We start from the raw sequence: 17,992 nt of genomic DNA on the forward strand, positions 1-17,992 counted from the left end.
ACATGACCCAGCCCCCTGCAGTGATAATCCCATCTGTCACCTGTTCCGGAATGCCACGACAGCGAGATCCAGTGATTTTCAACGCGACCGACGACCAAGACGCCGAAGACTGGCTGTCGCAGTATGAAGCGGTAAGCGCCCACAATAAGTGGGATGACACAGACAAGCTCGCTTACCTCAATTTTTCTATCTCGCGGGTGTGGCAGAACTGTGGTTTACCAACCACAAAGCAGAAATACTCTCTTGGCCTAACTTCAAGACGCGCTTCGCAGAAGTCTTTGGCCGACCCGCCGTTCGCAAGCTACGCGCTGAACAGCGCCTGCGCTGCCGCGCACAGCGCTCAGGCGAGACCTTTACCTCGTATATTGAGGATGTTTTTTTTTTTTGACCTCTGCCGTCGTATCGATTCAGAAATGTCCGACACTGACAAAATACGGCACATCATGAAAGGTATCGAGGACGATGGCTTTCACATTCTCATTGCGAAAAACCCGCAAATTGTCGCCCAGCTTATTCAGCACTGTCAGAGTTTCGACGAGCTGTGGAGAGAGCGGATTTATACTCGACGTCCAAACCTCGACACGACCTCTATATCTGGGTTGACCATTGGCGCCGTTTCCTCCGAACAAACCACGTTAATGCAGCAAATCTAGCAGTTTGTCCGAGAAGAAGTTTCGCGCCAATTGTCTCTTGTGCCGTACGTCCCGACTAGTGAGCACATGCTGACCCCAACGCTCCGCAAGGCAATCGAAGAGCAAGTTTCTGACGCCCTGTCTCCCATATACAATCCTCCGCCTATCTCCGCCACAACAGAAAATAATAGTATACAGGACGACGGTGCGACCAGAAAAAACGAGGTCTGTATTAACAGAACAAAACAGCAGCCACTTTGACTTCTTCTTCCTCGGAGGAACCGTGGGTGCTGTCCACGCTCATCACTTCGTCCTCTGTCTTCTTGCCCGGCCTTTAGCCGTGACATTAGCCTCCCATTCAAGAAAGCATCGTCCCGATGCTTTATAATCGAAGCAGTTTGTACTCGTTGGAAACGCGCGAGTTCATTCGGAGAAATAAGGCTTCATGCGTACCACGTGCACAACTTCTGGAGCATACCTTCGACGCCTTGAAGAGTGCGCAGTATCAGGAACAACCTCATAATTAATGTCACTGAGACGTCGCAGAACTTTATAGGGACCGAAGTACCGTCTTAACAGTTTTTCTGAGAGGCCACGGCGCTGAATAGGTGTCCATATCCAAACTTTCTCTCCTGGCTCGTATGAGACTGGTCGGTGACGAAGGTTGTACGGTCTTGAATCGTAGTCCTGCTGGCGACTAATACGTAGGCGTGCAAGTTGTCGGACTTCTTCGGCCAGCTGAGTGATATAATCAGCATCCCTTTCAGCGTCTTCGCACTCGTGCGGCAGCATAGCATACAGCATAGTGGTGACTTCACGACCATGAAGAAGGCGGAGTGGCGTTGTTCTTGTTGTTTCTTAATAAGCCGTGTTATAGGCGAACGTGACATACGGCAAGATCTCGTCCCAGTTTTTATGCTCCACATCGACGTACATGCCGAGCATATCCGCTAGTGTCTTGTTGAGACGCTCCGTAAGACCATTTGCTTGCGGATGATACACTGTTGTTCGCCGGTGGGATGTGCCACTAAGTCTTAAAACTGTCTGTAATAGTTCGACTGCGAATGCAGTTCCCCTGTCAATTATTACCACTGATGGAGCACCATGCCTCAGCACCACATTCTCTACGAAAAATCGGGCTGCTTCACTTGCCGTGCCCCTCTCCAAAGCCTTGGTTTCGGCGTAACGAGTGAGGTAGTCGGTGGCTACTATAATCCATCTGCGACCTGCTGATGAGGTTGGAAATGGGCCCAAAAGATCCATTCCGACTTGAGCGAATGGAGTAACAGGCACGTCAATAGGATGGAGGAGGCTTGCTGGTTTGACGGGTGGAACGTTTCTGCGCTGGCAATCAAGGCACGTTCGAACATTGTGTTGAACGGTCGCCGTCAGTCTTGGCCAGTAGTATTTCTGCCTCACTCTGCACAACGTACGCATGTAACCCGGGTGGCCGGATGTTGGTTCATCGTGGCATGCCTGTAATACTTCGCTCCTTAGAGATGTTGGGATGATGAGTAAGTAGTCGTTTCCGTGTGGCGGGAAGTTCATCTTATACAGGACGTCGTTGCGCAAGCAAAATGACGAAAGCCCTCTCGCAAACAGTCTAGGTACAGCTGAAGTGCGACCCTCTAAAAAACGTATTATGGGTTCTAGTTTGGGGTCGTCTCGTTGTAGCTGTGCGACAGTTGTCATGTTTACAACTCCGACAAAGGCTGTATCGTCATCTTCTGCCGTCGCAGGTTCCTATGGCGCACGAGAAAGGCAATCAGCGTCTGAATGTTGCTTCCCCGATCTGTAGACCACCGTCATGTCAAATTCTTGAAGCTTCAGGCTCCAGCCCGCCAACCGTCCTAAAGGGTCTCTTAAATTCGTCAGCCAGCAGAGGGAGTGATGGTCGCTGACAACATTAAAAGGACGACCATACAGGTATGGGCGGAATTTTATAACCGCCCACACCACCGCAAGGCACTCTTTTTCCGTAGTGGAATAATTTTTTTCCGCACGTGAAAGAGTTCTGCTCGCGTAAGCAATTACTAGTTCGGCGCCATCCTGCCTCTGCACGAGTACAGCTCCTAAGCCGACATTGCTAGCGTCGATGTGCACTGTTGTCGGTGCGTCATCATCAAAGTGTGCGAAGACTGGTGGCTTCTGAAGGCGTTGCCTCAGCTCGTCGAATGATTTTTGCTGCTCTTGATTCCATAGGAATGCGAAGTCTTCTCTGGTAAGGCGGGTCAACGGCGAGGCAATGTGCAAGAAGGTCTCATTCAAGCGTCGGTAGTAAGCACACAGTCCTAAAAACCATCTGACCCCCTTTTTGTCAGTTGGCGCTTGAAAATTCATAACGGCAGCTATTTTTTCAGGGTCAGGCCGCACACCTTCACTACTGACAAGATGCCCCAGGAACAGAAGCTCTTTGAAGCCGAAATGGCATTTTTCCGGCTTAAGTGTTAGTCCGGCGGAACGAATAGCTAGAAATACTGAGTGCAGTCGCCTGACGTGTTCGTCGAATGTGGCAGAAAATACGATCATGTCATCTAATTACACTAAGCACGTCTGCCACTTGAGGCCTGATAGTACGGTGTCCATTAGCCGCTGAAACGTTGCTGGTGCTGAGCACAAGCCAAATGGAAGTACCTTAAATTCAAAAAGGCCATCAGGTGTCACGAAAGCTGTTTTCTCCCAGTCTCTTTCATTGACTTCTATCTGCCAATACCCACTCCTTAGGTCCATCGACGAGAAATAACGCACGTGTCGTAGTCGATCGAGTGAATCGTCGATACGTGGAAGTGGGTAGACGTCTTTTTTTGTCACCTGATTCAGCTTGCGGTAATCCACGCAGAAACGTAAGGTGCAGTCTTTTTTCTTCGCTAATACAACCGGCGAAGCCCAAGGGCTTTTCAACGGCTGAATAACGTCGTCTTCAAGCATCTTTCGCACCTGCTTTTCGATGGCTTCACGTTCTCGCGGAGCTACCCGGTACGGGTTTTGCCTGATGGTTCTGGTCATGTCGTCCGTTATAATTCGATGTTTCATCAGCGGCGTTTGACGGACCCTGGAAATTGAAGAAAAACAATCTTCAAACTTGTTAATAAGCTGATACTTTGCTTCTGCGCCGGCAGCAAACTTGGGCCAATATAAACAGATAGAGGTGCGGGGGTCAGATCAGTTGAATTATCTTTTTCAAGAGTTAGGCAGCCAGTGATCTCGGCGAGCTCTTCCACGTACACGACTGCCATGCCCCTCGTTAGATGTCGGCGTTCAGAGCTGAAGTTCTTAACAAGGACGTGCGTGTGTCCGCATTTTATGCTTACGACGCCTCTTGCGATAGATAAACCATGGCTGAATAGCAGTGTTGGAATTTGCTCGGCGATGTTTTCAGAATCACTCGACGTGTCACATGTCACAGCCACGAGTGCACTCGACCGCGGTAGGATGGTCACGTCGTCTTCGAAGACACACAAGGGCTGACGTCGCTGGTCTGTACAGGGCGCCTTTGAAATTTGATCTGGGGCCGTCCAAAACGTAACCGATTTCTCAGGAATGTTGATAATGGCACCGTATTCACGCAAGAAGTCGATGCCCAAGATCAGGTCTTTGCAGCACTCCGGTAAAATTACGAAAGTAGTGACGAAATCTGAACTGCCGATATTAATTCGAGCTGTACATTTGCTCGTCGGCGTCACCAATGGACCCCCTGCGGTTCTAATGTTTGGGCTCATCCATATTGTTTTCACTTTCTTTAGGCAGTCGGCGAGTTTATGGCTGATAATAGAGAAGTCCGCACCAGTATCTACCAGTGCTGTTATTGGGCGTCCGTCTATACAAATGTCTAGATTGGCGCTTACGATTTCCGTTGATGTCGGTGACGTCCTATCGTCCTTGGTATCGTGCGTCGTACGATTCGTGGTATCATTCGTCGTATCACCTCGTAGAGAAGATGTTGGGGGTGTGATAGCATCTCGACGGACGGCAACCTTCCCCCCAAAGGTCGCAGCTGTTAGTTTCCCCGACGAGGGCTAGATCTGCTCGGACCACCTCGGAGTAACTGCGCTGCGGCGGCGAATTCGGTGCAGGTGAAGGAGAGCGGGGTCGACAATTTGGCACTTCGGGTTGCTGTGCTTGCGGGCCTGCACTGCTGTCACGGCGGTTATCGAAATAGGCACGAGGGGAGGTTTGTAGAAAGTTATGATGTCTACAGTCACGGTGCGGGCAATTGCGGAAAATATGGCCGGCTTCTCCGCAATGAAAGCAAAGTGGTCGACGGTGCGCCACAAGTGCATCTTACGGATGAATGGTCGACTGGTAGGCATACCTTGCGACCAAGATGCAGATGTCGGCGGAGTGTACATCGGTGCCGTTTGCATAGGCACGTTGGACTTTGGATACGGCTGCGGCGGATTGGGAGCTGGGGCCCACGGCTCTTTGTAAGGCCCTTGGCTCACGTCACGATAAGCCAGTGGTGACGAGTTGTACGACACTGGAGTGGGTCGATGGACAGCTGATGCGTAGCTTACAGACCGCTGGTCTGAGAGCGATTCGGGAAACGAAAATGCCTGGCGGAGTTCTTGTCGCACAACTTCTGCAATGCAAGCCATGCTATTTTCTTGCGGAGTCACAAGGAGGTTTCGGATCTCCTCCCGAACGACCTCACGAATGAGTTCGCGCAGAGAACACTCACTACCGGCACTCAAAGCAGAGAGGCTGGGAGATGTTTTGTTTGGTTGGTCATGGTATCGGCGCCATTGCTGCAGTGCTCGCTCGATTGTTGTAGCCTCTTTGACGAATTCCGCTACGCTTGTTGGTGGGTTGCGTAGGAGACCAGCAAACACCTCTTCCTTGACGCCCCTCATCAAATGTCGGAGTTTTTTACTTTCAGGCATCTCGGGGTCGGCCCGCTGAAATAGGCGGGCCATGTCTTCCACAAACATGGCGACGCTCTCGTTTGGTTTCTGTATGCGTGCCTCGATGAGCTGCAAAGCAGAATCGCGGCGGTCGGTGTTTGCGAATGTCCCGAGAATTCGCTGCCAAAATTCCTCCCACGAAGACAGCGTTGACTCGTGGTTCTCGTACCACATACGAGCGCTGTCTGCCAAAGCAAAGTAGACGCGCGATAGCTTTTGTTCAGTGGACCAGCGGTTGGCTTTGGCGACTCGCTCATACTGGGCTAACCAGTCCTCGACGTCTTCATAAACCTCACCTTGGAAGGTCTCAGGAATTAGAGGCTGATTAACAGTAAGCTGTGAAGGCCCTCCGGTAGCCATTTCTCCCGGTACGGTGTGTTGCTGGAGAAGTTCGAGCGGGATTGCCTCGGGACTAAGGCCTCGCTGTCGGCGACTGCAGCGGTGGACAGAAGTATCCACTGCAGGAATAGATTGCGGTGGTAGACTCGATGTGCTAGGGTGCGGAGGTGTCTCAAGCATCAGTTGGAGAAGTCCAGCACCTCCACCAATGTCGCTAGATGAAAATAACAGAATACAGGACGACTGTGTGACCAGAAAAAAGAGGTCTGTATTAACAGAACAAAAGAGCAGCCGCTTTGACTTCTTCCTCGGAGGAACCGTGGGTGCTGTCCACGCTCATCACTTCATCGTCCTCTGTCTTCTTGCCCGGCCTTTAGCCTTTCGAAGGACTTCAACTCCCACCTCAGCCGTCTAGCAAGCGTCCTGACTTGTCTTTCGAACGCTGGACTGCAGCTGAATTTGAAGAAATGCCACTTTGCTGCCCACCAGCTTACCATCTTAGGGCATGTTGTTAGCAAGCATGGTGTCCGTCCTGATCCAGCCAAGCTTCGTGCTGTCGCCGACTTTCCCAGCCCGGCTTCACTAAAAGAACTCCGCAGCTTCATCGGGCTCTGCTCATATTTTCGCTGTTTTGTGCGAAATTTCGCCACCATAATCGCACCCCTGACGCAGCTACTTGCCGACAACCAAGACCTTTCGCCGTGGTCCCCAGTATGCGATGAAGCATTCGCGTCTTTACACCATCTTCTGACATTACCACCTATCCTACGGCACTTTGATCCACACGTTCCAACTGAAATCCGTACGGACGCTAGTCGAGTTGGCCTCGGTGCTATTCTTGCTCAGCGTAAATCTGGCTACGATGAGTATGTTGTGTCCTACGCTAGTCGCACCCTCACTAAAGCGAAAAAGAACACTTCAATCACCGAGAAAGAATGCCTTGCCATTGTTTGGGCAATCACAAAATTCCGACCTTATGTATATGGCCGCCCATTTGACATCGTGACTGATCACCACGCATTGTGTTGGTTGTCGTCATTAAAAGACCCATCTGGTCGCCTAGCTCGCTGGGCAATACGTCTCCAAGATTACGATATTCGTGTAATTTATCGGTCAGGCCGCAAGCATTCGGACGCCGATGCTCTTTCTCGCTCGCCACTTCCCCACAAATATGTTGCAGCGTCTGTTTCCAGCTGCGAATGTTCTTCACTTGAACAGACTGACATGTCCGCTGAGCAACGCCAGGATTCATGGATAGCGTCTCTCTTAGAGTACCTGTCTCAGACGTCTCAACGTACCGACAACCGTTTACTTCGACGAACTGCTCGCCATTTTACCATTCGTGACGGTCTTCTGTACCGGCGAAACTACCTATCTGATGGCCGCAAATGGGTGCTAGTAATACCTCGCCACCTACATTCTGACGTCTGTGCCTCCTTCCACGCGGATCCGCAATGCGCCCACGCAGGTGTAGTGAAGACGTATGCTCGCCTACGAATTCGCTATTACTGACACGGAATGTACCGCTTTGTTAGGCAGTACGTCCGTTCATGTTCCTTGTGCCAATGCCGGAAGAGCTCCTCTCGCACATATACAGGGCCACTCCAGCCACTGCCTTGTCGTTCTCGGCCTTTCAGCCGCATCGAAATCGACTTGTACAGTCCCTTACTATACACACCAAATGGAAACCGCTGGGTCATCGTCGCCGTATACCACCTTATGTGCTACGCCGAAACTTCGGCGCTTCCCGAGGCCACTGCGCGTGAAGTCGGCCTGTTCATTCTGCACAACCTTGTCCTTCGGCATGGTGCACCCCGCGAGCTTCTCCGTGACCGTGGGCGTTCTTTCTTGTCGGAAGCTGTAGAAGCTCTCCTACACGAATGCAACATCGTGCACCGAACAACGACCGCATACCACCCCCAAACCAACGGGATGACCGAGCAATTTCATCACACGCTGGGTGACATGCTCTCCATCTATGTTTCTGATGACCATACGAACTGGAACCGCATACTGCCATTCGTTACTTATGCTTACAGTAGCGCAATTCAATCAACAACTGGATTCTCCCCATTCTTCCTTTTTTATGGTCGAGAACCTTCAACGTTCTTGGACACTATCCTTCTGTACCGCCCAGACCCTTCAGAATCAAGAACTTTGGCCGAAACCGCCACATATGCAGAAGAATGTTGGCAGCTAGCACGTTCGCTAACAACGCACGATCAGGCTCGCCAGAAGCACTCGCATGACCGAAGCTCATCCCCTTCGTCATACGCGCCTGGGGCAATCGTGTGGCTCCGCGTGCCATCGTCTGCCCCAGGCCTTTGCTCAAAGTTCATACCCAAGTATGACGGTCCGTACCGGATCCTGCGCCAGCGCTTCACCAGTCAACTACATAGTGGAACCTAATCAGCCACCTACAGATCAACGGCGCCGCGGGCGCGAGACAACGGCGCCGCGGGTTCGGACTCCCCGTCGCAGCTAATGTTGGCTAATGAGATTCCTTCTCTTGAATCAAGAAGACAGAAGTACCGCTTGGATTTTTTACATAATCTGATTGACCACAAATTCACTCTCAACTCTTCGCTTTATGCAAGCCCTTTTTCCACAAGGCAAAAACGGCACCATCACTCTGATGCATTAACACCTATCTATGCTAGGACAGACGCGTACAAGTTTTCCTTTTTTCCACGGACCATTCCAGAATGGAATTCTCTGCCCGCACCGTAGAACTTGTGATGATGGGTGACATGTACTTTTCTGTACCTTTTTTTTATGTGCATTCTATCACAATTTTGTTAAGTTCTTTTGAATATGTTTGTATAGGCATTTATATATTAGTGTGTATATATATGTGTGTGTGTATATGTGTATGTATACAGATATATATTTGTATGTTTATTTGTGTATGTATATACATATGTATGTTTTTAGTTTAGTGTACAATTATGTATGCCCGTCCTGCAAGGACCACGACGTGGTCTGCAGTATGTACTAAGTAAATGAAATAAATAAAAATAAACTTTTTGTAAAAGTGGTATCACATTGTGTGCAATGTAGCTGAATTTCTCTATTTATGGTATTTTAGATGTTAGGTAGCTCTTTGACTAGCTTGTGTAACGCTGTCCTCTTGTACAATGCACCGTGCGCTCCAGGTATTGGCCCGGTGCCAAGTAGGTCACGCCACTGCTGCACTTTAACTTCATGCTCTCCTTGCAGTGTGCGCTGTTGTCACTCTTTCCCTCACCTGCCATGGGCTCGCGTCTGCGCATGAAGCTGCCGCCTCGTCCGCTCACCCGTAACACCTGCAGCGACCGCCGCTCGCTACACCGCCGACTTTTAGTTCACGCGAAATAAAACTAAGGCGTGCTTAACGTATGCGTTGAAACATGTCTGTACGTGTCATCTACGAGATCTACGCCAGCCATCGCTTCAAACGAATCTTCCGGCGCTCACCACAGCACTTGTGTTAGCACCATTCAACCCGTCATGCCACACGTGCGCAACACTGCTGCTTCGCATCCCATCAGGGTTCTCTTTAGAAAGATGGTCCAAGTTTTTTTTTTCTTTTCTGAATCTAGAAAGCAGTAACTTTAGCATGCAGCTATGGATTTGCTTTCGAAATTGAAGCAGTGTAGTAGCCAAAAATCTTGTTGTAATTGTACATGACAACAGATGAAGCAATTCCTTTCTTAGCCTAACTACATAACATGCGTGCACAGCTGTTTTGTTCAAATTAGAAGGGTGCGTGCACAGCTGTTTTGTTCAAATTACAAGGGTGTTATCGTGTTACAAAACAGTTTGTTATGGAGAAGGCTCCCAAGTTATTTTTAATTATTTTCACTATTATGAGAACAGTGGCAATTAGACCAAAAGCTGCAGCTCAAATTCTGTTTCTGAAATTGAGGGCCAAGGCAAAAGAATGATGAAATTTATGCTTTAGACAGCCAGAAAGTGAAAGAGAAACACAAATGCACAAGATCCATGAGAGCAAATATCTTGGGCCTGAATAGTGTTCACAAATCTGACGCAGCAGTTTTAAACAGACTTACAGTTATTAATGCATTGAGTGACATCACGTCGATTTGGCTTGTCATCATCCATCACCACCCCCGCAGGGGCGCCTGCGCAAGTAGGCGTTTGGTGTGTAGCGACACCACGGACCCGAGCTAACGGGGGAGTTTATACTCCCTCCCACACCTAGCCGTGCGTGGCTTTGCCGTGTCCGGGGAAAAGGGAATCCTGGGGGTTGAGCCGATGCTAGTTGATTGGACCTTTAAGGCCCCCCGGCAGAGGCAACACACCCCTTTGGCCCCGGCTTCACGTAGACGGCACCCCTGGGCTGACCCACCCAGGGGAAATCGGCAGTCGCCTTTTCCTATCTCTCTCTCTCCCTACATCTTCGTCTTTCTTACTTTTTTAGCTTTCCTGTCTACTTCTCTCTTCTGTTTACTTCCAATTTTCCTGGCGGCAAGGGTTAACCCTGTGCAAATAGCCTACCTTGGTCTAGGCACATTGGGTTATGGCAGTGTTGTACGGCTGACGTCTGCAAGCTTTCAGCACCCGCAAACTTGCAGCGTCCCCTTGTTGGGCTCCGTGGTGGGTGGCCGCCAACGCTGCTGAACAAAAATAAGACCGGCATGCATGGAGCATTCCCTCAACTGTCTGATCGTACCGGCCTAAAGCGGGTACGCACCGACGACATAAATCTCTTCAACCAGCCAATAGAAACTTTTCCCCACTTCCACGTCATTCACTGCGAAAAAACCGGAAAGCAAGCCAGGACCGTATCTCCTTTCGTAGTTGCCAGGTGTCTTACGGAAACTCTCGGGGCTGGATACAAAGTAACCAAAATGGCGAGCGGAGACCTTCTTCTAGAAATTCGGGACAAAGCACAATTTGTAAAGCTAAACAGCCTCTCAACGTTTGGTGACGTACCGATCACCGTAACACCACACCGATCCATGAACATCACTCGCGGAGTGGTATCTGATGCAGACTTACTTGAGCTCACCGAGACTGAACTTTTGGAAGGGTGGAAGAGCCAAAATGTAAATAATGTACAGAGAATTATCATCAGAAGAGATAATAAGGAAATACCAACGAAACACTTGATACTCACGTTTGCATCCAGTAAACTACCAGATTCCATTCAAACAGGGTACACAAAGACATCTATCAGGCCGTATATACCAAACCCTCGTCGTTGCTTTCAATGCCAGAAGTATGGCCATGGCTCTAAAACCTGTCGTGGTCGCCAGACTTGTGCACAATGTGGAGTCCTAGGCCACGTGTCTGAGAACTGCAAACAACCGCCACACTGTGTAAACTGCGAAGGAAACCATGCCGCATATTCACGCTCCTGCACATACTGGAAAAAAGAAAAAGAAATAATTACATTGAAGGTGAAGGAGAACATTTCGTTTAAGGAAGCACGGCGAAGAGTCGCTCCATTCTATGGACCTACATACGCTGATGCGGCGCGTCAAGGGGCACCGCCGCACCAGCCCTCGCCACCCCTTCGACCCGCGCAGAGCGAGCCGTCGGCTGTGGCACCTGCCCCCAAGGCGACTGTAGCCCAGGCTACACCGCCTACTCCCGAACAGAGACCGGAGACTCCAGAGTCCTCGGGTCTCAAGGCCTCACTTCACCAGGTGAGGCCCGAAATTTGAACTAACAGCCCGCACGTGCGGGCATCTAGTGCGTCCGAGGAGGCAATGGATACGTCGGTACCCTTGGTGCCGAAAGAGCGGCGTGGCTCCTTGGAGCGCGCCAAGAGAACAAAAAAGCAAATAACAGGGCCTGGTGACGGCCCTGTTAAGTGAACTCAAACTCCCCGTCTAAACAGCCACTCGCTTTTCGTACACACAGCACTATTTTACATTCATCATGAACACCCAAATTATACAATGGAACGTCAGGGGCCTTTTCAGAAACCTTGACGACATCCAAGAACTCTTACACGAACACTCACCAAAAGTGCTGTGTGTACAAGAAACACACCTTAATTCAAAACACACAGATTTTCTTCGTAAATACGTTATTTTCCGAAAGGACCGTGTTGATGCCATGACATCATCCGGAGGTGTTGCCATCATAGTGAATCAAGGAATGGCATGCACACACTTACAACTCCAAACATCCCTTGAGGCAGTGGCTGTTCGAGCAGTTCTTTTTGATAAACTGATCACAATCTGCACTATTTACGTTCCTCCTAGCTATCAGCTACAAAAACGTGATTTACACTCGCTAATTGATGAACTTCCGGAGCCTTATGTTCTCCTTGGAGACTTTAATGTGCATAGCAGGCTATGGGGTGATTCTCGGTATGACGCGCGAGGTCGACTGATCGAACAGTTCCTTCTCTCGTCGAGCGCGTCTCCTGAATCGAAAAGAACCAACCTATTATAATCTCGCTAATAACACCTACTCCTCCATAGACCTAAGCATAGCATCTCCATCTCTTGTGGCTCTACTCCAGTGGAATGTCGTCAGTAATCTGTACGGAAGTGACCACTTCCCCGTAGTTTTGAGCACAACTACAGTAACCGAGTGCCCACCACGTGTTCCCAAGTGGCTCATAAATAGAGCCGACTGCGAACAGTTTTATACCGTCGCTCGTCTTGGTTGGAATGACATATGTACTTTGAACAGTGATGTTGCTGTCAACTACTTCACCAGCGTTTTTGATTGATGCTGCAACGAAATGCATCCCACAAACAAATGGACACTCTGGAAAACGGCATGTGCCATGGTGGAACTCTGAATACCGAAACGCGCGCAAACAGCTAAACAGAGCTTGGAGGCTGCTTCAGAACTCACCGACAGCCGAAAAATCTTGACGCCTTCAAGAAAATAAAGTCTCAAGGCAGGAGAACGCGTCGGCAGGCCAGAAGAGAAAGCTGGCAGAAGTTTTTGTCAGGGATCAATTCATACACACAGGAGGCTAAAGTCTGGAACATGGTCGGTAGGATAGCAGGAAAACAAGTACACACACTTCCACTCGTAAACACTCAGGGTCATACCCTGGAAGATCAGGCAAACTTCCTCGGTGCACACTTCGAACAAGTGTCCAGCTCATCCCACTATACTGACACTTTCCGAAAATACAGAACAAGAATAGAAAAGCAAAAACTTGAACACAAATCCACTAGATACGAGGCATATAACCAAGCTTTCAGTCTAGCTGAGCTCCAAACATCTCTAAACTCCTGCAGTACTTCTGCCCCAGGTTCTGACCGTATGATGTATGAAATGTTAAAAAACCTACCAAACGAAACCCGAAAAACCCTACTTTGTTTGTACAATGATATTTGGTCTTCTGGCACTATTCCTACCTCCTGGAAAGAGGCTATTGTTATTCCCATTTTGAAAGAGGGCAAGGACCCTTCTTTAGCTTCGAGTTACAGGCCTATTGCACTTACAAGCTGCTTGTGCAAAGTCTTCGAAAAAATGATAAACTGCCGACTTGTACACTTTCTTGAAACAAACAATTTGCTCGACCCATTTCAGTGCGGGTTTCGAGAGAGTAGATCCACGACAGACCACCTTGTTTGTATCGAGGCACTGATCAGAGACGCCTTCGTCCATAAACAATATTTTCTCTGTGTTCCTCGATATCAAAAAGGCTTATGATACAACATGGCGTTTTGGAATTCTAAGAGACCTATCCCACCTTGGCGTGCGCGGAAGAATGTTTCACATAATCAAAAGTTACCTGTCAAACCGGACATTCCGTGTCCGAGTTGGCACGGTTCTTTCCCAAACGTTTGTCCAGGAAACAGGCGTGCCACAAGGTGGTGTATTTAGCTGCACACTTTTTCTCATAAAAGTGAATTCCTTGCGCTTGACCATCCCTCGCAATATGTTTTATTGTACATATGTCGATGACGTCCAGCTTGGCTTTAGGTCTTGCAATCTGGCAATGTGTGAGCGGCAGGTTCAGTTAGGTTTAAACAAGCTCTCCAAATGGGCAGAGGAAAACGGATTCCGACTGAACCCACAAAAAAGCACGTGTGTCCTGTTCTCCAGAAAGAGAGGCATGCACTCAGAACCCGACATTGAACTGAACGGTCAACGTCTGTCTGTTAATACGGAGCATAAATTCTTAGGATTAATCTTGGACAACAAGTTGACCTTCGTACCGCACATCAAGTATCTAAAAACAAAATGTTTAAAAGCCATGAATATTTTAAAAGTGTTGTCACGTACTAGGTGGGGTAGTGACAGGCAATGTCTTATGAACCTATATAGAAGCCTTATTCGCACCCGCTTAGATTATGGGGCCATTGTTTATCAGTCTGCGACTCAAAGTGCTTTGAAGATGCTGGATCCCGTGTACCATTTGGGCATCCGCCTTTCTACGGGTGCTTTTCGCACCAGCCCCGTAGAAAGCCTTTACGTTGAGTCAAATGAGTGGTCGCTTCATCTGCAAAGAACCTACATGTCCTTTGTATATTTCCTTCAGGTGAAAGCAGACAAGAGGCATCCCTCATACTTTACTATTAATGACTTGTCGAGCTCCATTCTTTTTCAAAACAGGCCTTCGATGAGGCAGCCCTTCTCAGTTCGCCTGAAGGGTCTAGCTGAGGACACTGGAGTGTCACTCGAACACAGTTTAATGGCTCCTGTAGCATACCCGCCACAGTGGCAATGGCAGACTATAGACTGCGATGTGTCTTTTCTAGAAGTTACAAAACATGCGCCTATTGCCCATATCCGAACATACTTCCTGGAACTTCAACACAAATACACACGTCCTGAGTTCTTTACAGATGCCTCCAAGTCTAACTCCTCTGTGTCCTACGCTGCTGTCGGCCCATCCTTTTCAAATGCTGGCCCTCTACATCCAGGCACAAGTATCTTCACAGCGGAAGCCTATGCGATACTTGTGGCGGCTAAACACATCAAGCAATTACAAATACAAAAAGCAGTAATTTATACAGACTCCCTCAGTGTAGTAACGGCTCTGCACTCTCTTAAAAAACACAAAAACCCAGTCCTTGTCTCACTTTACTCCATTTTATGCACACTGTACACACTCAAACAACATGTTCTAGTGTGCTGGGTGCCAGCGCACCGTGAGATTCAAGGCAACGTGAGGGCGGATCAGCTCGCTGCATCTGTCAACAAAAGCACTGCCCCTACACCCATATCAATCCCGGCCCTTGATCTTAAGCCGTCTCTCAAACGAAACCTCAGAGTATACTGGCAGAGCAAGTGGGATACACACACACAAAACAAACTACACGTTATTAAGCCACACCTTGGTCATTGGCTGCCCGTATCGAAATCGCGTCATACAAAGGTAATACTAACGAGACTCGGGATAGGACACACATACACGACACACACACACCTTTTGTCCGGTGGCGATCCACCATTGTGTGACAGATGTGGTGAAGTATTGACAGTCCTTCACATTTTAATTGAGTGCAAACAATTGGACACTGTAAGAAAACAACACTTTCCATTACCCTACCGACAACATATACCTTTACACCCTGCAATGTTTGTCGGTAGGGAACCGCTTTTTAGTCATAAATTATTGTTAGCGTTTTTAAAAGGAATTCATAGCTTTCATGTCATATACCCGGGCATACCGTAGCATGACCTCTCCAGAGAGGTTTTTGCTGCGGTGGCTACACAAGAAAGCACATGCCTCACGGCCCTTGGACGCAAGGGTATGAACGAGTGAGGCACTTGTGCTAATTCCATACATATCCACCATCGTCTTTTATTATCACCAACTTTTGTCATCTATTCACACCACACACACCTTTCACGGCATGGTCATGATTTAATTACTTGTATGTTTTTACCCGCCTTACAGCGAGGAATTTTATGGCCCTTTTACAGCCGCTTATCACAATCATTGTCTATATTTTTAGTAAGATGAACTGGCGCTCTTTGGCCGTGAAATGGCTTTTGCGCCATAAAACATCAAACATCATCATCATCATCATCATCATCCATCACCACAGCATTGTACATGGGCAGAAATTCAGGCACAACTGAGATGTTCGTTCTTATCTACACCAACCAAACAAGCACAAAGAAGCTAAAACTGTTGATGTATGAGAATACCTCAGACAGAGCCACTGAGCTGAACGCAACAGGCAGAGGCGTACACTGTGTACCACATTTGGAAATGAGGTACCACACAAACTTTTCTTCGCACAGTTTTTGAAGTGTCCCTTTGTACTACTTGCATCGGGCCTTTTTGTGCTAGGAATTTGGCAAAAGGATTACAGTTTCATGCCCACGTGAGACAATGGGACAGGAGGCCTTGTCCCACTTTTGTACACTTCATGGGTTGATTGTACACATACGTCCTACTTTTTCTCATAAACTAATGGTCATATTTTGGTGAAACTTGCCTCACACTATTTCTAAGCAGGCCATTTAGGTATTCAACAGGCATAGTTTCTGTTATGATGTTAAAAATATTGATGAATCAGGTTAATGTTTGAATTGGTAAAGTTTAGCAGTATGGCTATGAAATTCTTGTTCTATAACTGAGACAGTCTAGTTACCGATTTTTTTTGTCCGATAATACAAATGCGAGATGATATCAACACTGTGTCAAGACATTTGCCCATTCTCACTTGCTGTAAATGGTTGTCTTTGCTTGTGCCCTCTCTGCTAAGAATTGTGGAATTTGTGGTGATGCAGATTTTTTTTTCAGGGGGACCTTTTCAAAGATGAGTCCACTTCAGTGCCTCCAAGTACGTAAAAGTTTTCATCCCTAATGTTTATAGAGGCTTTATATTGAAAGCAGCTTTAGAGTTTTAGGCCATGTTGCGAGTCGGGGTCTACCTGACGCGTCCCCGCTGACGTGGATTGCCGAGACGTTAGGGTTACGTCAGACTCGGACTACTGTGGTAGCAAGGAGCGATTCTGGGTAGAGGAAACGATGCTAACAAGTTGTGGAAACGAAAAACAAACTGATTTGCTGGCACATTGAACAAATAATTACAGCATAAGAAGTTAGACTTTCACAAACCACGAGCGTGGTGGATGAACCGTTAAACCATGTTTCAGAACAACTTCCTCCACGTTGCAGCGTTATTTTAAGCCCTGTCTGGCTCCTCCTCTTTTTGTGAAACACCAATCACACACACATCACCACCCGACATGGCATCAGCCAATAAGACATGGTCACTTAATAGTGATTGAACTTGCTGACTCAATGTTCCTCCGGTCAGTTTCACTGAAGAGAGGGGGAGTGGGTTCCTTCACGGAGCAAATATGCGGATGAGTCCCTACTGCGATCTTTCCCTGGAAGAGCAGCAAATCGCTTAGTCACAATCTGCGAGGTCGGTCGGCTGTTACGCCTCCACAAACAAGCCATCACGAAGAAAATGCCTGTAGGAACATTGGCAGAACATTGGCTATGGACCATAGAAATGTATTGCAGTAGCACGGATAATTGGGCTTGTTGGTATTGGTTCATCTTTTAACTGAATAAGGGTGCGCATTCAGACGAGGACACTAGAACAAGAAATTGTACGGCACTCTTGGTCTGTCCAGTTTCCTGTTCTAGTGTCCTTGCCTGAGTTCACGCCTATGCTCAGTTAAAACATGACCATAGAAGTTCCCACATTCTTATCTCTTTGTTGCTTCCCCGCAGGGGCATCTGCGCAAGCAGGCATTTGGTGTGTAGCGACACCACGGACCCGAGCTAACGGGGGGGTTTGGACCCCCTCCCACGCCTAGCCGTGCGTGGCTTTGCCGTGTCCGGGGAAAAGGGGATCCTGGGGGTTGAGCCGATGCTGGGTGATTGGACCTTTAAGGTCCCCCAGGGGCGGCAACACACCCCTTTGGCCCCGGCTTCACGTAGACGGCGCCCACGGATTGACCCGCCCGGGGGGAATCGGCAGTCGCCTTTTCCTGTCTCCACCTCACATCTTTGTCTTTTCTCTTACTTTAAATCTTTCCTGTCCTCTACTCACTTCCATTGACTTCCGTGTTTCCTGGCGGCAAAGGTTAACCCTGTGTGGCTATCCTACCTTGGATACACCATATTCGGTTATAGTGGTGGCGTACAGCTGGCGTCTGCAGGGCCTGTACTTACAGAACCTGCAGCGTCCCCTTGTAGGGCTCCATGGTGGGTGGCTG

At 48.5% G+C, this 17,992-nt stretch overlaps 1 protein-coding gene across 11 annotated transcripts in view; it reads left to right on the top strand.

The window, feature by feature from the left end:
- Nucleotides 1–17,992, top strand: part of LOC119175608 (uncharacterized) — a 497,980-nt gene that overhangs the window by 120,619 nt on the left and 359,369 nt on the right. For all 11 annotated transcript variants that reach the window (XM_075881653.1, XM_075881644.1, XM_075881647.1 and 8 more), the window contains one exon: nt 16,560–16,599. In XM_075881653.1, the coding sequence (XP_075737768.1) occupies nt 16,560–16,599 (40 nt within the window). The remainder of the gene's footprint in view (nt 1–16,559; nt 16,600–17,992) is intronic.

This window comes from Rhipicephalus microplus, chromosome X (genome assembly GCF_043290135.1).
Source record: "Rhipicephalus microplus isolate Deutch F79 chromosome X, USDA_Rmic, whole genome shotgun sequence".
NCBI lineage: Eukaryota > Metazoa > Arthropoda > Arachnida > Ixodida > Ixodidae > Rhipicephalus > Rhipicephalus microplus.